This window comes from Sceloporus undulatus, chromosome 6 (genome assembly GCF_019175285.1).
Source record: "Sceloporus undulatus isolate JIND9_A2432 ecotype Alabama chromosome 6, SceUnd_v1.1, whole genome shotgun sequence".
Classification (NCBI taxonomy): Eukaryota; Metazoa; Chordata; class Lepidosauria; order Squamata; family Phrynosomatidae; genus Sceloporus; species Sceloporus undulatus.
This window is the reverse complement of record NC_056527.1, coordinates 87,853,603-87,877,670: the sequence shown is the minus strand read 5'-3', so window position 1 is coordinate 87,877,670 and position 24,068 is coordinate 87,853,603. Positions and strand designations below refer to the sequence as shown.

General features: G+C 40.8%; 2 protein-coding genes across 9 annotated transcripts in view; one reads left to right on the top strand and one right to left on the bottom strand.

Moving 5' to 3' along the window:
- MED24 (mediator complex subunit 24) overlaps positions 1–13,069 on the top strand; it is a 63,028-nt gene extending 49,959 nt beyond the window's left edge. Inside the window, exons 21-26 of one of the 8 annotated variants that reach the window (XM_042476505.1) lie at positions 1,456–1,637; positions 2,686–2,779; positions 5,351–5,450; positions 9,830–9,907; positions 10,277–10,425; positions 12,349–13,069. In XM_042476505.1, the coding sequence (XP_042332439.1) occupies positions 1,456–1,637; positions 2,686–2,779; positions 5,351–5,450; positions 9,830–9,907; positions 10,277–10,425; positions 12,349–12,465 (720 nt within the window). In that variant the 3' untranslated portion in view covers positions 12,466–13,069. Of the gene's footprint in view, positions 1–1,455; positions 1,638–2,685; positions 2,780–5,350; positions 5,466–9,826; positions 9,908–10,276; positions 10,426–12,348 lie in introns of those variants that run through there. The other 7 variants (XM_042476504.1, XM_042476503.1, XM_042476502.1 and 4 more) reach the window with 7 other exon arrangements.
- RARA (retinoic acid receptor alpha) overlaps positions 1–24,068 on the bottom strand; it is a 938,446-nt gene that overhangs the window by 802,480 nt on the left and 111,898 nt on the right. The gene's annotated exons all lie outside the window — the stretch shown is intronic.

Here is a 24,068-nt window from a genome sequence, read left to right as displayed (position 1 = left end):
TTAAATGGTGAGATGTAGATGCTTATAATTTGATTGACAATTTTTTTTAAAATCCCAAGAATGATCCAAATGGCAGCTCCATTTTAAATCAATACAGATGGTAATGTGAACTTCCATCAGGGTTAAATTACGCCGGAGATATTCATTCGGGATAAACATAGTGGGAACTTTGATTCGGTATCCCATAATCGAATCTCTCCAGATCTAGTCACAAAAACGCTAGTGTGAATGATCTCTTAGTTTAATTGTTTTTTACCTTTTTGATTATAAGTTGAGTCTCCCCTTTCTGGAATTTTGAAATCCAAAATACTCCCAAATTTAAAATTATCTACATAGGGAGCTGAGATAGTGACACTTTTGCTTTCTGATGGTTCATTGTAAACAAGCTTTATTTCATGCACAACATAATTAAAAATATTCTGTAAAAAAAATTACCTTCAGGCTATGTGTAAGGTGAATTTTATGTTTAGACTTAAATCCCATCCCCAAAATATCTCATTCATTATATGCAAATATTCCAAAATTTGAAAAAAATCCAAAATCCAAAACGCTTCTGGTCCCAAGCATTTCGGACTAGGGAGACTCAACCTGTAAGACTTTTAAAAATGTATTGTGCTTTTATGGCACCTTGTGTCCCATGTTTGGAGAAAAGTGGGTTATAAATTCAATAAATAATATAAATTATCAGCTCCAGGATCAGAAGAAGTATGACTTTTTGTACCAGGTTATAGACACTATCATGTCTATAAAATGCAAAGCTTCTCATAGTATCTGCTTGGCCATGGTGAAACAGAATGCTTTATAAGATAGGCTGCCATTCTAATCCAGCATAGTTGCCATGGAGTTCTTTCTTGATTGAATTTCTAGTCTTAGCTTATTTATCCTATATAAGATGGGAAGTTGAACAAGCCTCTAAGGAAAATAATTGTGGGAATGGACTGGTTGTGATTCAGCATAAAATGAGTTATTAATGCTGAAACAAACCAAGGGATGGCTTTGGTTTTAATAATATACTCAGCTTTTTCTAAGAGCTTTAAGTATTTTACATTTATTTCAGTAATCCTTGTGACTGTTGTATAAAGTAGAACAGCTTTATTTCTGTTTCCATATTATCAGTGAGAGTGAGGGAGGGGTAGAGTTAAAGTAGAGTAGTACCTTGCCTAACCTTCTCTGAATAAATCTTGCCAAGAAAATGATATTGATAGGCTTGCCATAAGTCAAAGTTGGCTTGAAGGAACAACAGCAACGAAGTGTCTTGCCTAAAGTTTCCAGGGAGTTGTCATGATAAAGTTGTGATTTGAACCAAGGAATCTCAGCTACTGGGGCTCAGCCTGTTTTGAGCTTGCACAGGGCACTCATAGAGTATTTTAGCCCTCACATTATTAAGCAAGGATTGAGCATCTTTTTGGGGGGCTTCTCACCCTCTTGCATTCATTGTTCTCTCTTGTCTTTTAGGAACTCTTGAAAGAGACACGGAAAGAACATGCAATGCGGGCTGTGGAGTTGCTCTACTCAATTTTTTGCCTGGATATGCAACAATTGACACTCACCCTCTTGGGGCACATCCTACCCAATCTCCTCACAGACTCCTCCAAGTGGCATATGTTAATGGATCCCCCTGGCAAGGCCCTTGCCAAGTAAGAGACAGACAGATAGGCAGTAATGAAATCAAATTCAATCCCCAAACACTGAAATCTGTAAGGTGAAAATTAATGTAAATCAGGACTGTGGGCTACATGCAGTGTCCGGACCTCTATTTTGTTGTCTCCGAAGCCCAATGTTTGCCCCCAAAACATGCAGAAATTGCTCCAGACATGTGAAAACTAATGAAAATGTCCCTCTGAGATAAATGTAATAATAATAATAATAATAATAATAATAATAATAGAAATGTCCCCCGGACAATCATACCAGAGCCCCTGCTGTCCCCAAATATCTCAGTTTTCCTCTGCAGTTCCTCTCAAAATGGCAGTAGGAAGTGCTGCAATGTATTTGGCCTTGCTGGTGTGTGTGGCATGTGTGGAGGCTTCTGGAGGTGAAATTCGCCCATGGCCTCCATGCAGTTGCCCACCCCTGAAGCACAGTTTTTTGCATAGTTTGTTTTGTAATGGGAAAGGAAAAACTAGGTGCCAGAGCAACAAAGTCTTGTCCCCTCATCTCTGGAAATTCTACTTTCATCATTATTTGTCAATACCTTTTCTAAATACAACAGTTTGTTGCTGTTGATGTGAGATGAAAGCATTCTCTGAAGATCACCAAAATGTTAAATGCTGTTAGTCAGAAGACTAAGGAAAAGATACAATAAGACAGGGAAGTATTAAAGTTGCAGATTTTGTTAGTTGCAAAGTTTGGGACTAAAGCACAGGAACTTTTTCTTCCACCCCAAATATTAGAACCTCATAGCACTGGGCCTGGGAATCAGAAGGCCCCAGTCTTTCTTCAGAGCCATGTTCTTATAAGAGAGCCATTAAAGCAATGAAAAAAGGGGGCAATTTTGCAATCCGGAGCCAATATTTTGGGGTTACTCATTCTCACTAAGTATGATGTGGGATTTTCTATTTTTCAAATATTGTATGAGAATATTGTAGTTGGTAGACTTACATCCTGTAGGAATAAACAAGGAGGTTCAGTGTAATTCACTTGTGAATTCTTGGGGCTGATGTTACCTCTCTTTCTTCTCCTCAGGCTGTCTGTTTGGTGTGCCTCCAGCTCCTACTCCTCCCACAACAGAGCACAAATGTCTGCCTGGCAACGCAAGAGACACCGAGAAGATATAGAGGTAAGCTCTTATTCCTGCTTCAGTATTCAGCAAGCTTGCACTAAAAGAACGACAGGCCACAGTGAATTTGATGTGGCAATAGGAATCCAAAAGAGAGGAAGAGATAGGCTGAGGAGAGTGGAACAATTCTTTTGCCAGAAGTATTCTCTGCTTGCTGATGATGACTTGGATTTGGAATTTTCCTTCTCATGTTTTTAAAAGCCTTGGCAAAATGAATGATGCTTCTGACCACCTTATCATATCAAATAGATTAGTCCTGAATGTGAGCCCCTGTGTCCCAGTGGTAAAGTGGTTATGTTTAGATCCATGGTACTCAATCTTTGGTCCTCCAGATGTTTTAAATTTCAGCTCCTAAAAGTCCCAGCCAGTATGACCAGTGATCAGGAATTCTGGGAGTTGAATTCCAAACCAGCTGGAGGACCAAAGTTTGAGAAACACTGGTTTAGGGGGAAATTGCACCAAAGGGGTTATTTCACCTTGAGCAGAAAGAATGCAACAATCACATTGCTGGAACAATTCAAGGGCCGCAAGTCCAGCATTTTCTTTCCACAAACAGCTTCCTGGTAAATAGCATTAATAATAAAATGAAAAATATATGATATTTAGAAGAACAAGAAGAGGATAAAGACATGGGTTGGATGAGTATTGGGTAGGGGAAAAAGAATGCTGGACTAAAACAGGTAGAAAATCTTCCTCACTCTGCCCTTCTTCCTTGGTGCTTCCTTTGCTGCTGATCCAGTATAAAAGATTAATGTGAATAAGCAACCTTCCATGTGCCTATTACTTATTTTCTTGGATACACATTTCAAAATGCACATCCTATTGTGAAAGCTATCTATCAGTCCTACATTAGCATCAGTGAAATAGGCATTTCAAGACTCATGTGCATGAGAGCTCAGATTTCTTAGGTTGCTTCCTGCTCAGCTGGTAGCATCATGTCTAGGGGCGGAATCCCTTTTGTCTTCCAGTGCTTTTGCATATGGATTAGACTGCTCACAAACAGGAAGATCACAAGACTGACTGCACTTATCTGAGAGTAAGTCCAATTGACCTCAGTGGCCTTAGAGTAGCCATATAAAGGATAGCATTGTTAGTCTTCAGACTGAGTGCTCAACCTGCATTGTAGCAGTAGCAGTATATACCACATGGAAACATAAGAGCCATGCTGGATCAAACCAAAGGTCAGCGTCATCCATCCAGTTTCCCATAGTGGTCAACCAGGTCCACGTAGAAGACCCACAAACAGAACATGAGCACATCAGCACTCTTCTGCTCTGCTCCTTGTCAGCTGGCATTCTAAGAGACATAGTCTCTCATTCTGGAAGTGTTATATATCTATAATGAATACAGTCAACCTTCTTATCCATGGGGGATCTGCTTCACTATCCCCACCCCCCGTGGATAACAAAAAATGTGGGACCTCGAGTCCCATTCTTTCCTGTGGTCGTGTGATCTTGCTAGGTTCCCCTTAGCATTGTCATAAGCCAGAAACAACTTGAAGGCACACACAATCCCCTCTCCCCTCTCAAGCTGCATCCCCAGGACAGATTTCCAAGCTGGATGGGGGCTTGAACCAGGAAGGCTGGGAGAGCAGGCGGGAGGAGAACCATGGCTGAAGAGGAGGCAAGGGCAGGGTGGGCGGCATGTTGCTGCTATCACTGGGTCTCCTGGCTGAAGGGTCCACTTCACTCTCTGCCGGCTTCCAGACCCACCAAAGTGGAGAGAGGGACCTTTGGAACATTTTCCTGCCTTGCTTGCAAGCCCCCACCCCCCCAGGTGTCTTCCAGCTCCAGGCAACAGTGCTGCCCTGCGCTCTCCTCCTGACCTGGCTCCTCTCCCCTCAGCCAGTCATGGGGGAGTGCCTGCTTTGGCTGCTAAAATCAAGGCGATTCTGCTCCCTCCCGGGCTTGTCACTGCTCTTCTTCCTTTTCTTCAGCAGAGGGAAGTGAGTGAAGAGAAGAGAAAGGCTGGCATGAGGCAGGCAAGAAGGATGGCTTAGGTGGCTCCTGCGCCTGGTAGTTGTTCCCATGCCTCTATGCTTTGGTATTCTGGGAAATGTAGTTTATGTGTATCCATTCTTGCCATCCGCAGAAGCTCAAATCTGCAGCTGACAAGCCCACAGATAAGAAGGTCCCATTGTAGTACCCATTTATATTCTTGTCCTCTGAGCATTTGTCCAATCTTATCTGAGTTTGGTAAGATGGATCACTAGTATTATTCCCATAGAATTCCAAAAGAGGTGGCAGAGTTCCTGGCTGGGAGGAACATTTGTATGGAGGCCTTGTGGGCTACAACTTAGTTCTCATTTGCTATACCACATTAGCTCTCTTATACTGCGGGAACCTCCCTAATCACTTCTCCTTGTCCTTTTTGCAAGAGGGATGTGTAGAAATGGAGTGCATGAATCATCTCTAATCTGCCTGCTTTGAGAAGAGAGGTTAGAGAGGGGCCATGAATTTGGAGTATTAGCCCAGGCATGAATGCAAGGCACAAAACGCCAGTCTTACTCATTGTGCTGCATTTATCAGTAACCACAACTGGCTGTTGCTGTCCTTTTGGTTTGTCCTCCAGGATTACATCAGTCTTTTTCCACTGGATGACACCCAGCCATCCAAGCTCATGCGCCTGCTCAGCTCTAATGAGGAAGACACCAGCATACTGTCCAGCCCCAGTAAGTGGAATCATGGTGAGAACCCTCTTCTGGAATTAAAGTGGGGCCAAACACCCACCAGTCTGTTCTGTCATGATGTTCCATTTCATCTTTCTTTCTTCAATAAAGTCAGAACAATAACATTTTGTGTTTATGAGAATTCAAATTAGATAGGTATATTTTAAAATGTTTGCCATCGTAATTTAAAACAATATGGTTATATGTTCTAAGATGCACTTCCTCCAGGACAATAAAGAGAATAAACAGCGAGAAATGAACAGAAATGAAGGGTTCTTTGTTTTGCTCTACAAAAGCTGCCCCGATTGCTTTTGTAGAGAGGCGGGATATAAATAAATTTATTATTATTATTATTATTATTATTATTATTATTATTATTACTTCTGGGTGCGGATAGATATAGATCTAATGTCAATTGTGAAATGTCAATCTAAAGTAGACCAGTTGAATCAGTGGAACTTTAATAAATGTCAACTTATCAAGTTCCCATTCATTCAGTGGGTTTACTCTAGTTGGGATTAATGACTGGTTTTAGGCTTTTGAAAACCCCCACCAGTCTTTGGAAGCCCTTCAACCTCCTCCCCACCATTTTTAAACAAAAATATTTGGTGCAATTCTTGGGCAATTACTGCCACAAAGCCAATCAGACACTCCTGAAATACATGAAAACATGCAAAAATACCCCACCCCAACTGCAGAACTACTCACTGCCCCAAATACCTCCATTTTCCTTTAAGTCTCTGAAAATGGTGACAAGCAGTGATGTGACATTATTTTTGGTTGCTCTTGAAAAGGATTGCAGTGGTAAATGGAGATATTCATGTTTCTGGAGGAGAGGATTGGGGTGGATTTGTCCTAGCCTCCACACAGTTGTCCACTCCAGACTATGTCCTTGATATGAGCTTGCCTACTGACTATAACATGACAGTAAAACAAATGTAGGCTTTTGATTCTTTTTTGCTCTGTGTGTCTTGCCACTTTCAGAGTGAGTAATTCATTTGAGAGGTTTTGCAGACATTTATTATTATTATTATTATTATTATTATTATTATTATTATACTTTATTTATATAGTGCTGTAGATTTACACAGCACTGTACATATAGACAATAAAATTGATAAAAATGAAACCTGCCAATGGCGCACAATATCAACACCAAAGATTAATATCAACATCAACAACTATATTAAAACAAGAGCAAATTGGGTTCATTTAAAAACCCTTGAGAAAAAGAATAAGCTTTATTTGATGCTGAAAGGATAATAGCTTCAGCTGAGTGTCCCTGGTAAGAACATTCCCGAACTGAGATGCCACCATAGAAAAGGCCTTGTTTCCAGTAACTTTGCTTTTTTAGGTTGCAGCACCCTCTGGTTCAAATTATAGTGAACACCCAGATTCATATCTGTAGGCAGTTCTCCAAATGCCTTTGTAATAACCTGTGAAAGATTTTACATTTGTTATGTTTTGGTTTTATTTGGAGAATTTAGATGTTCCCTCATCTGTAAACAATCCCTCTATCCCCCTAAGGCAGTTTACATACAAATTTCACTAAAATCATAAAAGACATGTGTTAATTCATAAAATTATTCCTCTAGCAATCGAGTAAAACTCAGATGCTTCATAAGGCAATGCAGGATTAGGACAAGATTGGGCATGTTTGCTGGTCCCAGGTGCTGGCCATGTATTCTGAATTTCTGAGCTTTACTATATGACAGAGGAACCCTCCCTATTTGCATATGAAGAAGTTTTGTTGTAGGCCCTGAGCCAAATGGAAGCAGAAATTTTCCTTTCCTCTGGCACTCCATTGATTGGGGAGGAAGTTAAATGAGAAGTTAATGCCAGGAATAGGAATGAAAAGAATATTTAGCAATATTTGTTTCCCAGATGAAAAGTTATACTGAGGACACACAATGGGGAAGGATAATACAAAGGTGATTACTTTGCAGTTTCACACCCCCCCCCCCCGGTATTCTCACATCCTAAAGTTTTTTGGTAAACCACTCTGTGAAAGAAAAAGTTTCAAGTGTTGTGTGTGAAACTCATTTTTGTGAGCCGCCCCTCAATATTTCCAGAAAACCACATGGTGTTTTTGTGTGTGTGTGTGCAAAAACATGGTTCTTGTCCAAAATATGATGAGGGTATCTGGAAACTTATTTTTGAGTGATAGATGTGTGTGTTTTTTGCACTTAAGACAATTGGGCAAAAAAGCCACTTCAGGAAGGGCAAATTAAGTATAGGAACTGTAGACAAGCATTTGTTCTCTCCCATAGTGTGTGTGTGAATGGGGGGGGGGGCTTCAAAAATTATTCAACCTTATATGTATGGCTGGAACTACTATAGTATTCACCATGGCAGACTGGAAAAGCTTATATAGTTATCGGGAAGAGGATAGAAATAAATTACATGGGTACAGTGGTATTTTCCCATTAATATCGCTAATCAGGAGAACACAGTGCTGGCTATGGTTTGTGTAGAAAAGGAAGATCATTGTTCATCACATTAGATTTTTGTTCAGTGATTCAGAGACTCTCTGTATTTCTGTTGCTTTCAAGACATTTGTGCTTTTGCTTTCCCCTTACTACATATTTCTTTTTTAAAATTTTATTTTTTCCTCCATAACAATGCAATATGGGAGTTTTCACCCTCTGATTGGTCCTGTCATAACAGTGAGCTGTCACTCTTGCTTCCTGTCTTCTTTGATATAATCACAAGATGATTTACAACAAGAAGACAGAGCAAGCAAAAAACAAAAACCCTTCCAGTTTTGATCTAACTGTGATTCTCCCAGAGGTATTTCATTCACCCAGGTCCGCTGTCAGAGTAACTGCATTAGAGGAATCTCATGGTTCATTTCCTCTTTCTTTCAAAATGTGTCTAGTTCTCAACAAATAATGTTAAATAAATTCCTAGCAGCTGTTCAGCCACAGCTCTTGTTGATTTTTCTCTTAGTGTTCTAATATGTAGTACAGCACAATAAAGCTGGTCTGAAAATAGTATCTAAATCTGCAAAGTAATCAGTTATTGATAATGATGATTATTTTATTGACTGGGAATCATTATCTGACGTTTAAGTGGTGTGAGTGTATGAAGAACCTAAAAAAACTACTGTAATAAAGTTGTAGGGGACAATAACCTCTTGAAAAATAGAATCACACTGAATACATGATCAAGTTTCATGCCAGATGAAAGAACAGATAGAAAAGCAAGTGTCTGTCTTACCTAGCCCTGGTCGGCTAACACACTGCAGCCATAGTAACGCTGCTGATAATACCACTTATATACTGCCTTCATGTGTTCTAAGTGCTTTTCATGCATTGTCATGTTGTATTCTTTCCAAAAATCATGTAAGGTTAGAATTAATATCCCATGCACCCCTATTTTATATGTGTGCCTATGGTTGAAAGAGTATTCTTTGCTTGATCAGATCATGGTACGGACAAGATTTGAACCAAGGGCTTCCAAATTTGTAGTGGTGGGTCTTAAGGCACTACACTGCAGAAACTTTCTTGATATCTGACTTAGGGCCTGAACAGAGAGGTCAAAATAAAACTACTTCAGGTCACTTTGGAGGTATGTTGTTTAAATAACACACACATCTTAAGAGGCCAGAAGCTGCACCAAAGCTGTGCTTTAGTCCTTAGGACTGGAGCATGGCTTTGGTACGGCTTCCGGCCTCTTAGGACACATGCAACATTTTAATAGCCTATCTCCCTTAGTTTCTAAGAGCCACTGTAGGGGGTGGGCTTCCCTTCCTTGGCCAGTTATTTTGGCAGGGTAGACTCTGCCCATTTAAGTAAATGCGGAGTTTAATTCATTCACTTGAACAAGGTGAGAATGTTACCCTGTGGAAAAATACAGGTGGTTCTGGGGGATGGGTGGGAGGAGAACTGCACCTACTACCAAAAAACTTCACATCCTAAAAGTCTTTAGTAAGGTTGAGTTCTTAACCTTTTCCATCCTTTTTTTCTAGCAGAGCAGCTTATCCCTCTTCCTCATGTAAGAAAACAGAGATGTTACTGTACTATTTACAGAGGGAAAATAATTACCTGATGGGTTCCTCAGCCTGGCTTTGCAGGTGTGGCAATACCTGTTGACACTGTGCTGGGAATCCCCATATAATGGTTGAAGGATGAGGTATAAATGCTCTAAATAAATAAATGCATAGCTTTGTGAAGCATTTAGAATGATAATTCACTTATTCAGATAGGTGTGTTGAAGACTGGTAAGGCAAAAACTCATTACCCTCATCCTTTTGGTATCTCAGGATTCAAGGTGGACACTACACAAGGGAGGAAAGGTGTGTTTGAAGGGTATTTCCTGTTGGGGATTCAGGAAATGTGTTTTTAGTGACTAAACTGGGTTCTTTTATCCTCTTTCAGCAGACCGCACTATGAGCAGTTCTCTGTCTGCTTCACAGCTCCACACAGTCAGCATGAGAGATCCTCTCAACAGAGTACTAGGTAAAACTTTTCACTTCTAAGCAGATTATGAAGAAAGATCTAGAAGCAGGCAGGAGGTCTATCCTGGTCTTGCTAAATCACTGTCCATGTTATGCAGGACTTTGTTAGATGAAGGGATCAAGAGTGGCTCAGTGATGAAACCTGTTTTTTAATGTCCCAGTTTGGTCCTAGCACATACTGCACAGATAAATAATATGTTATATGATTCTTTTAAAGGACATGTATTAATGTATGTGGAGATCCTTAAAGATCTAGAAACAGTATGCTGCTGTTGCTGCTTTTAAAAATGGAAGATTTGCAACAATTTTCCAACTGTTACCCTTCCAATTTAGGAGACAGGACTTATTTCTTTATCTTTTTGCTCTCCAGCCAACCTGTTCCTACTGATCGCCTCTATCCTGGGAGCCAAAACAGCTGGAACACACACACAGTTTGTCCAGTGGTTCATGGAGGAGTGTGTGGATTGCTTGGAGCAGGGAAGCCGTGGCAGCATCCTACAGTTTATGCCTTTCACCATGGTGAGAACTGTCAGATGTTTGTAAAGATTTCTATAGAGATGGGAAAGTTAGTTTTTTTAAAAAGTGCCACTACATTAAGTTTACAGGAAAAATCTAAAAAAAACCCCAAACTTCTGTTCATTACATTTGAATGGAGGATGTGTACTTGATTTCTGTTTATTCTAGCTAGCTATTTAAATTTATAGTGTATTACTGCACTAACTGAAGCACTTCATGTTAAAATTGGCATTTGCATACATGTTTTCTTTAATGGGGTTTTTATTAGTTTTAATCTCTATTAGCATGGAGTGAGTTACTAATAATTAATTACTACAGCAGTGAAATCCTATTCCCACAAAAAAAATACAGTGCACTCACACCATATGCGGGCACACCATGCACGACTTCCAACTTATGTGGAAACTGCGCACCAATTAAAGCAATGGTGCATGCGCTGCCCCTGAGCCATGAGCATGTACCCAATTGTTTTTAATGGGGCACGAGCATATGTGGATTTCCTCTTATGCGGGAGATCCCTAACAGATCCCCCGCATAAGGGGAGGGCCCGCTGTAAATAAAAACAATTTTATTCCCTGGAGCTGGGGTCAGTTCAATTTTGACTTCTTCTATTTTTCCTGTTACTCTTCCATTAACTTCTATCTACTTCCTCTCTGTCACTCCGTACCTTTCTTTGCTCCACACACATTTGCATCTCAAGGCACTGCTCCATTCACTTCCTCTGCCTGCTGCTTCCTCCCTGTCTTATCCAAAGTATTGATGCCGAAACACCCATTGTTTGGTCTTGCATATCAGGATTCATTTTCAGATGGATCCAGTAGTGAGACCCACATGATGACAGAAGTGCTATTTTTAATAACCAGTGGTTTAAAAAATAAATGGCCTTTGTCTTTTTGGCAATAACATGTTTTCTGGCAGCAACAGTATCCCATGAAGTTGATAGAAAACAATAATTGTTAGATCCCCTGAAAGCATATGACAAAGCCGTGAAAATGACAAGCAAGTCTCCCACATGCAGCTCCCTGGTTAGTTAGACTATCCAAAGCACCTGTCTTTCTTTTCTTTTCCTTTTCCTGTTTGACTTTCCTGACACAAGGGGAAGTCATTTTCACTTGGAAATCTTCCATGGATGCTATCCTACAGATCAGTTTAAAAAAAAACAAAACCATACTTGTAGGAAAGCAGATGGGGAAAGCATGTAACCGGGTTCATTGAAAGAGATTGTGCTTCATGGAATAGTCAGACACAACATTCATTTTTCAAAATTTCTTAGATGGATACGCTTAGGCCAGAAGTTCTACAGAGCTACATTTTTACACTCACAGGCTGTGTGCTATCGCCTTAGATACTGTTAATCCCATCATAGGTGTAATTTAAGTCACCTATGTTTGCTAGGTATAAATTTACATTATCATCCCCTACAAGATTAGAGCGACCTCTTATAGGTAAACCCAAGCACTTCTCTCTTTTCTCCTTCCAATAATTTCCAAACTTGCTCTAAGGGAAGGCAGAAAAGAAGAATCCCTGGTTACAGAGTGTAAGAGAATATATATGCAGTCAGCTCCTGAGCAAGCCTGCTATTTTGCAATTTTTGTCAATTCACTTTTTGTTTGTTATTGTGTAAACTGCCTTGAATTTCTTGCACACAAAACAATATTCATATCCTGCCTTTTGATTAATCATGTTGGAGACAGCATTTACAAATGCAATAAATAAATTAGGTTACACACACTCACTGTGAGAAACAGGCTGTATTTCTGAAAACGATCTATATAAAAAAATTCCTTGTTGCTATGGTCAGAAATTTTGCTTGAAAGAAGGCACACACACAAATATGCACACCCCACTTCTGTGCTTTTTCTGCTAGCATTTTGTTGACCACTTTGTTTCCCTTTGACTTCTTTCTCCTCTTTTACTCCTGAACAGGTCTCAGAGTTGGTAAAAGCATCCACCATGTCCAGCCCCAAAATCGTGTTGGCCATCACAGACCTCAGCTTGCCACTGGGCCGTAGAGTGGCTGCTAATGCCATTGCTGCCTTGTGAGCATCCCATGGACACTAGTATAAGCAAGGACAGAACTCTGTGAAGAAATTTGCAGTAATAGGGCAGTGCGGAATGCATGCTGTTTTAAAGTTTCCATGTGGCATCTGTGAACTGTGCAGAAGAAGGCACTGCAGCACTGAGAAGATTATTGGAGAATGAATTGCTCTCCGTTTATCCTAAAGAGTGGCTACCAACAGCCTTGGAGCCACTATGTATAGTTGCTACCTCTAGTTTTATTGTTTTTTCCTTTCAAACAGCATCGCTGTTTATCAGCACCATAAGCTTTCTGAAGGTGTCTGCTAATACCTGGTTTGTCTTTGGTTTGTCTTATTTTATAATCCTGGAAGAAACTTCTGTTACATGTATTGTTAAAACATGTGTCCAAAATTGTAGCTCCCAAAACCGTTTCAAAAATTATTATGAAAAGTTACAATTTAAAAAGGTATAATAGATTATTTTCATGAAGAGGCTGAATTTCAAAAGACGAGCATGACAATTTAATCTTAATGAACTCATTATTTTCTTTGCCTTTGTATATATAGGTGTTTATTATGTTAAATGCTTTTCTGAATCTATTACATTTTATAAACTTTTAAATTTGTAAGCCTTCCTCTTTCTGCTTTCTCAGAAATTCATATGGTGAGTTAATTTAGGGTAAACATTAGCTATCTGTATTTCCTCGCTGTATGAACATATTTCACAATCATGGAGAAACAAAATTCAGCATTGTATGATTCTCAACAAGTTTCTAGTCCTTTTAGCTGAAAAAATAGTTTTTGAAATCTCAGCAGCTAGGGTAAAATAGAGTTGGAATGCTAAACATGGTTTCTGGACATCAGAGTGTGAGTGTCAATACAAATAAGTGTGTGTGTGTGCATGCATGCGCACATACATGCAATTATGTTAAAGTCTTAGAATTTACTCCTTTTTGGTGTGGAATTTGGACTGGTATCAGCATATTTCCCCATTAGCCTTAAATGGTGAGGGAACTGATGTCTTTCAATGTATCTTGTTTTCTGTAAAGTTTTTCTGAGTTGGCTAAGACTCTTCAACAATGGACTGAACACTTGTGCAGTGCTTGAGGTCAGGTAACCATCAGGAAAAGTAAAGCTTGTAAAATGTGTATCAGTCTTACAATTGATTTTATAGTTCTAGTCTAGAGTTGTTGTAGATGAGGAAATGCATCCCAAACTGCCAACACTTGAAATTCCAGAATTTGTCAATACAATGTCTCATCATAAACTATCTATCCTTCACTGGATGCATGAGTAATAGGCACCTCTTCCTACATTCCTCCTAGTCCCTGTTGCAGAGTTAAGGCTGGGTTTTTTTGACTGTTTTAAGTTCTTAGATGCATATATATTTCAGGTCCTGAATAAATATCAGCATGAGATAGGTACAGTTGCCATAAGATCAACTAGTTTTTGTGGTTTGAACTGAACAAAACACCTGTCTACTCAGAAAGAGCAGGAAGTCTTTGAGGCTTTGGACATAGCCACAGAGTGTCAAAGAGCTTAGCTTGTGAAGTGGAGTTAGGGAATTAGAGTTTGTCTAATACAAGTTGTAAGAATCTTTTTGCAGTTTCATAAGCAGTTTGCTTATGAAAGTGAATGGGACTGTGTTTGCTGACCCACATCCCCATCTTCTTTGAGGTCTGTCTTGCAAGAAGAAACTTGAAGCATAAAGCATACAGGTCCGAAGTACATCCACCCACTTTCTTCCATACCTGTTGCAAGATAGCATCACCCTGGCAAAATGACAACCATGGTGGCTGGAGTTTCACCTTGCCCTCAAGTAGCTTGTGAGGTAACTGTGGGTGCACTATGCTTATAGTGGGAGTGAGGGGCAAAATCTTTGTGTAAGAAAGAATTACGCCCAGTCCTCAGATTAAACTGCCTAATAAAGTTAGAGGCAACTGCAGTGGCTTGAAAAAGGCAAGTGAATTCTGGGATTAATCAATTCCTGATCAAAAATGGCATTTGTGAAATGCAGCTTCAGACATAGGGAAGAGCCTGTTAGTGACATGCACACATGGAAGTATGGATTGTATGTGTTTATGTCTCTGGACTGGGTACAGGGAGCTATTCTATAGCACCCTGTCCAAAACCTCCATCCTAGGCAGCTGTTAAGCTCTTGGAAGGACCACCACAGCTGCTTACCCATATGGCAGGAACAAGGGGGAAGGAAATTCAGACAATGAATATATGGTTGTTGTTGGCTTTGAGATGTAGAAATGTAAAGGAGGGTGCACTCCATCTGTGAGTGCACCCTCATGCCTTCCCTCCTCCAAGTCCAAAGCAGCCACATCATCCTCATCTGAATTGTCTCCCCCCTCCATCCCTTCCTCACAGTTAAGTAGCGCCTCTTCTTCAATCTTGACAGCTACCAGGGTGTGAGAAGGACATGGAATGGCATGGATGGAGCATCACATTCTACCTAGCTGGTCTAACATCTTGGCCGTTGTGTGGAATTGCTGAGAAGTAAAATGCACTTGGTGATTTTTTAACTCTCTTTGGACACTTCTGAGTAATGTGTGGTGCCAGTATTCAGTGTGGTGTTGAGTAATGTATAGTGCCTGATACTTTCCCTACTGAAAGTTAACTGATGCCTAGCCTACAGCCTGTCGAGGAAAGAAATGATAGAACAGATTGTCCACGCTGCAGTTAGGGGATGCAATTACTGATGTTCTGTTCACATTAAAAATCAACAAATTGAAAAATCTCTTTAAATAAAACAAAGGGGAGAAATGTTCTGTTCCTATCTCCTCTATTGTGCTAGTGGGGTTTGGGGGTAGGGGGACACAAAATATACTACCTTCACTTGTGGAGGTACAATCCATTCTATCCCCCTGATTTTGACCTCAGTTTGCAGTATGTGAAGACCTTGCCTTAACTAGGATGTGTATCCAGAAATTGTGCATGACCTTCACAGCTGAAAAGCCAAGCTGCTGTGTTGGTCCTGAGATTAAAGCCTGGAAAGAACATGTCTGAGTTGTTTACACACTCTTTGTCTGACTTTGCACTCCTGAGTGACAGCCAAACTCTCCCCAAAGGAACTGACTGGATCTGAGTCTGTTTCTCTCAATATCCTGTCTGTGGTAGGGAAGAGGATGGAAAAATTCTTAGGTTCTTAGTTAGCGTAGATAAATGCTTTGTAATTTCCAGTGGGACATGATTACAGTCTTGTCTGAGTGTAATTTGCAGGTAGATTCCAAAAGACATTCTGTTCAGGAGATTTTGAGTGTCATAGCATCTCTTGTACATTTGACTCAATATGCTTACCCACTTGAATCATCGTAATGAAAAACCCCTTCCCCAAGTAATTCCCCCTGCCTGTGGCACACTGAATTTGAATGACAAACCTTTGACATAAGCATGGGACAGGGAAAATCCTTTGGCCGTTGCCTCTCCAAATTCCCGGTGAGAATTTGGGGAAGATGGAGGGAAGTTGCAGGGTTTCCAATCAGATTCCAATCTGTTTGTTTGGCTGGTGCATGGCAACATCTTCATGTATCTCTAGCAGGCAGCCAGCCAGTGGACAGCTTGCTTCTGGAAAGATCATCTAATCTGTGCAACTGGGATGACACTGATGTACTGCCTGGGTGAGGAGGTTCAATGCACTGCGGTTTTGAATGTGATATGAAGGACATTCTTTGGCTTGCTTGGTAATATTTCAAAAAAGCCTCTTGTGGATATGGTGAGTGTGTTGCCTTTGCAGCTTGATTTGTGTTTCCTTCCTGTTTGGCTGTTGAAGGAAGCAACGATTGGACTCAAATGGTTGTGCAGAACATCATTTGGCAACTTTTACATATGGAATTATCCCAGGATGACACAGGCCCAAATAGCTTACGCTCTGTATTGGAAAATGCTTACTTGCGTCTTTGGGTTTTCTTCTCCCTATTTCCTGCAGGAGAGATAAAAATAGCAAGATGACTGGTCATTATAACTCTTATGTAACTTCACCTCCTGGAGTTGGTGTGGCTTTCGAAAAATGACTGATGGGAGCATTGCAACCAAGGGGATGGTCAAAGATTGTTGTCTGTGACAACAGTTGACCAACGTCATCAGAGTGAAGGGAAATAGAAGCTAGAGTTGTAAATCTGGGGACTGGGATATGATACAGGTCTTTGGCATGTGGCACATATCTGTGTTGCTTAAATTCCAGGATTGGGGATGGGGGTCATTAAGAAAATAAAAGGAACACATTGTATCCATTTCTAGTTTTGTGAAGTGCCTTTAAGTCAAGTCTGATTTATGAGGATCCTATCATAGGGTTTTTTTGTTTTTCAGAAGAAATTTGCCATCCTCTAATGCTGACTATGATTTGCCCGAGGCCATTCAGTGTATTTCCATGGATCAGTTTGAACCCTGATCTTCTGGAGTCCTAGTTCAGCAGCAAAACCACTGCACCACACTGGGTGTCTATTGCATTCATATAGTCCTCAAAATACTAGTCTTATATCCCCACCCCAATTCTTGTAAAGCAAGGATAGGCAAACCTCTGGATCATCAAAGGTTTTGGAGCTTCCCAACTTGCATGAAGCCCAGCTAGCATGATGAGAGTTGGAATCACAATATCTAGTCGCCCATTCCTGCTATAAGTTACTGGTGTGTACTGCTTAAAGTGATGGACTCAAACTGGAGAAACCAGATGCAAGTCTCCTACTCAGTTGCTCCTGCTTTATGGGGGTTTTATGAGGATAAATAGGGGGAGAAGGAATGTGTATGTCACTCTGACCTCCTTGGAATTAAGTGTGGAATAAATAAATCCTTGATAGCATTTGAAGATCAACTGGATGAAGTATTTCTTATCAGATACTGATTGGACTATATAGTTAGATAATCTTTCACTCTAGGTGCTATTTCAAGGGAAGGGTTTGAATTAATAATTACAAATGTAATGTATAAGTGAAGCTTTATTAAAACACTGTAGCAAAACAGATGAATCTCTGCCCTGCACAGCCTGCCCTCTAAATGTGGGCAAAAAAGGGGAAAGCAGAGTGGGGACAAGGGTCAGTGGCAAGAGTAACACAACTGTTTTATATAGTGTTTAGCTATACAGTTGGCCCTCCACATTTGTGGCTTTCACTTTTGCAGATTTGATTATTTGCAGTTTTGATTTATATGTTCTCTCTAGGGATCTCTAGATCCTCCAGCGCAACTCTGCTGAATGTTGGCTATAGAGTTGTGCTGGAGAACCTTGAAGTTCCTAGAGAAAACACTTCTCTAGGCATTTGAAGATCCTCCAGCATGATTCTGTGATCAGCTTCTGGCAGATGTTGACCACAGAGTTAAGCTAGAAGACCTGGAGTTTCCCAGAGAGGTGTTCTCCCAGGTTAATACACACACACACACACATATATATAATTTGCGGTTTTTCCACATTCATGGGGGTCCTTCACCGCTAACTCCAGTGAATGTGGCGGGACTGCTGTATAGTGAATGCTTATACTGAGTGTCCAAATCTCCTCGTGTTCATTCTCAAATACATACATAAATCTTATTAATAAGGACAGTATTATTCTGCATCTTCCTGTGATAAGTGCAAGCGACATTCCAATTTGGAATGAAAGTTGGAAATTGAAACAAGCCAAATTGTACTGCCAGCTTCTAACATAAGATCACAGTTCCTGCCTCAAGAAATCCACTCTAAAAAATCCCAGAAGCCCACCGTTGCTCCAGTCTCCAATCAGTTCATTGACACAGTAGTGTACATCAGACCTGTTCAACAGTGGAACACACTCCCTCGGAGAGTGATGGAATCTCCTCCTTTGCCGGTCTTTAAACAGGCTGGATGGCCATCTGTCGAGGGTGCTCTGACTGTGAGGTCCTGCATGGCAGAGGATTGGACTCAATGGCCCCTGTGGTCTCTATGATTCTATAACTGGAATTTGAAACCCTTTTCCTGTTAAAAAAAATTCATAGACTCTCATGCTTAAAACTTGCACAACTTCCTCTAAGAAAGCCTTTGATATCCCCACTCACTGCACTTACCATTTTTCAAAGCCATTAAAATAATAAACCAAGTAGTAATAGCTAGCATGTTGTAGAGATTTGATTGTTGGACTAAGACTCTGAGAAAATAGGATTCAAATTCCTGTTTGGCAATGGAAACCCGCTGCATGACTTTCAGCTAGTCATACTTTCTCAGTTTAAGGAGCTACCCTTTTTCTCACAAAGAGAAAGAGGAAAGAAGTCAGGAGTGTGTCTACAGGCCAGACAAAATTACAAATCACAATTCTGTCCTTCAGTCTCCAAATATCTAGCATTGCAAAAAGTGAGAAACTGAAAATTGTTTATGCCTTATATTTACTGTGTTTGCCATCACTTTCCTAAGGAGTTTATTGCATTGCTAAAAAAGCGACATTTGGACTTTGCATTCTGAAGTTCAGTTTTTTGGAACTGTTATACACAGGTCTGATCCCATCTTTAGTTACCCAAAGCCCTCTTGCAGCCTTTCTTTGAGCTAATTCTCTCTTTGTGTATTGATTGTGGGTACCCTCTTGGGACCCTGGCATTTTGGGCAACAGGCAGATAGACAGTAAGTGGCCCAAAGTTGTTCTGTCATCAAGCGTAAACACTGAAAGACCCTCTGAAGGATACATGACGTTCCTTTTGGCCTGTTTTGTCTCTGTTCTCCTTTTTCAAGATAGAACTGGAAAGAGCCACAAGTGAACTCTGGTTACCTTCTTACAAATGGCTTTCCATGGAATTGTTACAAAAGGAGTCAGTATGGATGGAAATAGATCATCTGTTGTGGGGCTTTCAGAAAACATGTAACTCCTGTTATTGTGGAATCCTTATTTTTGCTTTCCAAAAGCCTGGTCAAAGGAGTTGTAGGAGTAGCTGTGACCTAAACCGAAAGACGTGACGGATTGTCAGCAAGTGGTAATTTTCATAGGCTGCATCTGCACTGCAGAAGTAATCCAATTTGACACCACTTTAGTTTAGCCAATTCCTTCCTCTGAAATATTGCCTAAAGCATCTAGGATTCATTGGCTGCCATCTCATCCTCATTCTATACTATATTGTTTCCCCCAAAAAACTGAGACCCAAAATGGCTTACAAATTAAAATGCAATTCACTTAAAGTATACAAAAGATCAACATTGAAATGGAACTAAACCACCAATAGTTAAAAACAACTTAACCCCCACAGTTAAAAATGATAAAAAGTAGTTTAAAATCAGTACAATAAAAATAGTATAGCACACTCCTAAAACCTCTTAGTTTTAAAACCTTTATTTCTCAAAAACATTTTGAATAAAAAGAGTTTTTGCCTACAGATGAAAGGAGTGCATAGAGGAGGTGATTCTATCTTTCCTTGGAAGGGAATTCCAGAGCCTATGGGCAGCCACAGAGAAGGCCCTATTTTGTATCACTATCTATTATGACTGTGGAGGTGGTGGGACTTCAGGTTGTTCCTAATAGTGTTTCCAGGCTTTCCAAATAGCAATAAAGGACAGTTGAAATACATGACGTACAGTATTGACACTCAGGAAGTATCTGTTAACAAGCTTGCATGCTACTGAAATACCAAATTAAAGTATTGATATCAGTTAACTTAGGCCCTGATGCTGGATGCCCTAACTCCACCCCAGGGTGTCATGATACTGTGCGCCGTTCCACACGGCACACAGCATCATGGCATGACTCCAGTGCTGCATCTAGATGATGCAGTGCCAAAGGGGCACCATACAGTCGTGTGCCACAGCTACAGCACCCTTTGGAGGGTGCAAAAAGGAGCCGCAAAAAGCGCCATCCAGAGGCTGGATCGGGGCCACGGTATGATGTTGCCGCGGTCCCGATCGAGCTAGGAAAGGGGTGGCTGCAGACTGTATAGCCCCTTACAGACATATATTTCTCGGAAGAGTTAACATACTGAACAAATTTATAAATTACATGGGGCGCACATTTCTATCTTTCTGATGCAACCATGTCAAAACAATTCAGAATGTTTTGGCACTTTGTTCAACCTACATAAAGGGAAATGTTCTCCAGCCTACAAATAGGGAGTAATAATACTAATAATTTGTTTTATTTATATACCGCTATTCCAAAGATCATAGTGGTAAACAGCAAGTAAGCTAATTAGCAAGTAAGCTAATTTGCCCCCAACAGTCTGGGTAATCATTTTAGCGACCTCGGAAGGATGCAAGCCTGAGTCGAGCTTGGGCCCTTTTGCTGGTCTTGAACTCGCAACCTTGTGGTTTTGAGTGAATGGCTGCAGTACAGGCATTTAACCACTGCGCCACCAGGACTTGTCAGTCCAATGAGGGACAAGCTTTCCAGTCCTTAAATAAATGCAGTGGTCTCTCCGCATTCACTGGGGTGAGTGGTGAAGGACCCCCATGAATGTGGAAGAACCGCAAATAAAAACAACAGCCCTATTTTGTTACCTGAGAGAACATCTCTCTAGGAATCTTCAGGTCCTCCAGTGCAGCTCTGTGGTCAACATCTGTCAGAGGTTGATCATAGGATAATGCAGGAGGACCTACAAATGCTTAGAGAACTGTTTTCTCTAGGAACCTCTAGGTTCTTCAGCACAACTCTAAGTCAACTTCTGGCAAAGTTGCGCTGGAGGACTTACAGATTCCTAGAGAGAACATATTAATCAAAATTGCAAATACTGTAATCAAATCTGCAAAAGACAGATCCACAACTGTGGTGGACCAACTGTACATCCTTTATAATAAGGGACTCTTGGCAACCTTAGTTTGCATCATCTCACAACTTGAGGCTTTTCTTCAAGCTCTGTCTTCTCTTAGGCACCCAGCCTGGTTTGTGGAATGTGAGTGTTCTGCAGCACCATCTGAACATTTTGAAAGCAGAAGGAAATCCACTTGCTTTCTAAGAATTTGGCATAGCCAAGTGTGTGAGCATGTTGTAGCTTCATAAAAAAGAAAAGAAAAGAGGAAACAATTAAAACAAGCCTGTGGGTACTAAAGAGCATGAGGCAAGGTGAGGCAGCATGTTCATTCATGCTGAGGAGAGGAGTTCAGCTTTGGTTTGTGGGCAAAACCCATAAGATCAAGTATGTAACTATGCGAAGGAAGAATTAACAGGAGAGAATGAGGGAGACAACAGTCTCTAATGCATTGAGTTGGTTACCCCTTAAATCAAATGTATGAAATTTAGTTTTCTTTACCTCTCAAGCCATGGTAATGTCCTTCTTATCACTGAATCCAGGGAACTGTAGTTGGCAAATATCTGTAACCCCATACCATTTCATCCCTAACTTGAATGCTCTGTTGGTTTTGCTAACAGAACCAAAAGAGACATCACTTCTGTCTAGACTCAGAGCCTGGTGTCTGTCTATCTGTCTTGATTTGATTTATGCCCAACCTTTCGCCCAACAAATGGGACTAAGGCACAAGCCAAAATAACAGTGATCAAAACATTTAAAACATTATTCAAAGTTGTCTTGTTCCCACAACCTATTTGGAAAAGCAGATTGAAATGGATCAAGATCTTCAGTATTGTGCAAAAAACTCTATAGAAGTGAAATACCTTAAGGAGATACATAAGCAGATAGTGCCAAAATGCTGAATGATGTTTGACAATACCAGGTCTGTTCTTGTTGTTGTTACTGTGTGTGCCTTCAAGTCATTGCTGGCTTAAGATGACCCTAAGGCAAACCTATCATAGGTTTTATTTGCCATGTTTCTTCAGAGGGGAGTTGCCATTGCCATCCTCTGAGGCTGTGATTTGCCCAAGGTCATCCAGGCAGCATCCGCAGTGCAGAAATAATGCAGTTTGACCCCACTTTAACTGTCATGGCTCAATGCTATAGAATTCTGGGAATTGTAATATGTTGCGGCACCAGAGCTCTCTTGACACAGAAGGCTAAATGTCTCACAAAACTATAATTCCCAGCGTTCCATAGCATTGAGTCCTGGCAGTTAAAGTTGTATTTCTGCAGTGTGGATTCAGCCCCAGTGAGTTTATATTGCCAAGTTGGTACATAGTCCAATGCTCAAACCATTACATTAGAATCAGAGAATCATAGAGTTGGAAGAGACCGCAAGGGCCATCCAGTCTAACCCCCTGCCATGCAATTGGCTCCTCTTTTTTCTTTCTTTTTGGGTCATGTTTAAACTGCTGAATAATCATCCACAATGTTTGAAAACTGGTAAAAGGACATTTGCTCTTCTCTTGACATTTCATTTCCCACCCCTCCCACTACATTTCATTTCTAGTATTTTATTTTTGCTTTCATGCTCTCTCTTCCTCTTCCTCTTTCCAGTTTTCCCAAGGACTTTGCCCTATTGATCTCCTTCCTTGATGATCTCCTTGTAGAGTGTGTGTGTGTGTGTGTGTGTGTGTGTGTGTGTTTTACATATTTTCGGTATGCCTTTGGCCCTGTTAACCAGGAAGGTAATGAAGAGGAAGCACTACCCATCAATGTGGCAATGTTGGAAAGCTTTCTTGTTAAGGGCTCCGACGTCATGGCAAACTGCCTGGGAAGTGAGAAAGCAGATATGAACTAACAAGTCTTAACAGAGACCTAACCCTATGACCCAGCCTCTGTGGCTGGATGGGGTGTAACCTCAGTGTTACACTTTTGAAGCATTTTTTCTTTCTTTTAGCAATCCCTTCCTTCCTTTCTGCATCATTTATAGCCAATATATCCTCTCTCCCTAACACAACTATTTGCCCTTGTCTTCTACCCCACCTTGACATACAAGGGAATGTATTCTCCTCTGGTTAATTTGCACCCACCGCCAGCAGAACTAGGAAAATGTGAGGGAATTGTGGACTACAGCCTCCAGATATTTCTATACTTAATGGCATCTCCTACCTTGGCCTTTTTTGTGAGGAAGGGCAGGCAACAGACATGAAGTTATCAAATATATTTTAAAAACTGTGATGCCTTTAAGCCTTTTCTGACTTAAGGTTGCTCTAAGGTTCCCCTATCATGAGGTTTTCTTGGCAAGATTTGTTCAGAGGGTGTTTGCCATTGTTTTCCTCTTAAGCTGAGAGAGTGTGACTTGCCCAAGGTCACCCAGTGGATTTCCATGGCTAAGTGGGAAAACTGAACCCACGTCTCCCAGAGTCTTAGGACATTACTGCAGGTGGCTTTTAAACCATGATTTCACTGGGAAAGAAGCGGCTTTGGCGATACTCATTGCATGATGCTGCCTTCAGTCCATAGCTGCTCTGTCCCTGACCCATCCCTTTTCATTCACGGGGAAAACCCGTCAATGAAAGGAAAAGAGCTTGGTGAGAGCAGTGGCCCTGGTCACACAACTGAGAGAGGTTCAGAGATGGCTGCCCCAAAAGTGATATGTTACCATTTTATTTTTATTCGCGTGACAGCTGTGAGAATGGGGCTCGCTCTCCTATTAAATAATTGTCACCCCATTACTTAACACAGATGTCTGATCTGTCACATGTTTGTCTGTGTAAGGATTTAGAAATAAATAGGAGCCACTAAATGGTTGCTGTGTTCTGTTTTCCTCACTGCAGCAGAGCTTGGGCAGGAAAGACTTATCTGTGATTATATGGACCTGGGTTGGCCAAAGATATGTTATTGTCTGAAGCACAGGACAAGTTAACTATGGCCTGTTACAGACTGCCAAAATAAAGCTGCTTCGGGTCTCTT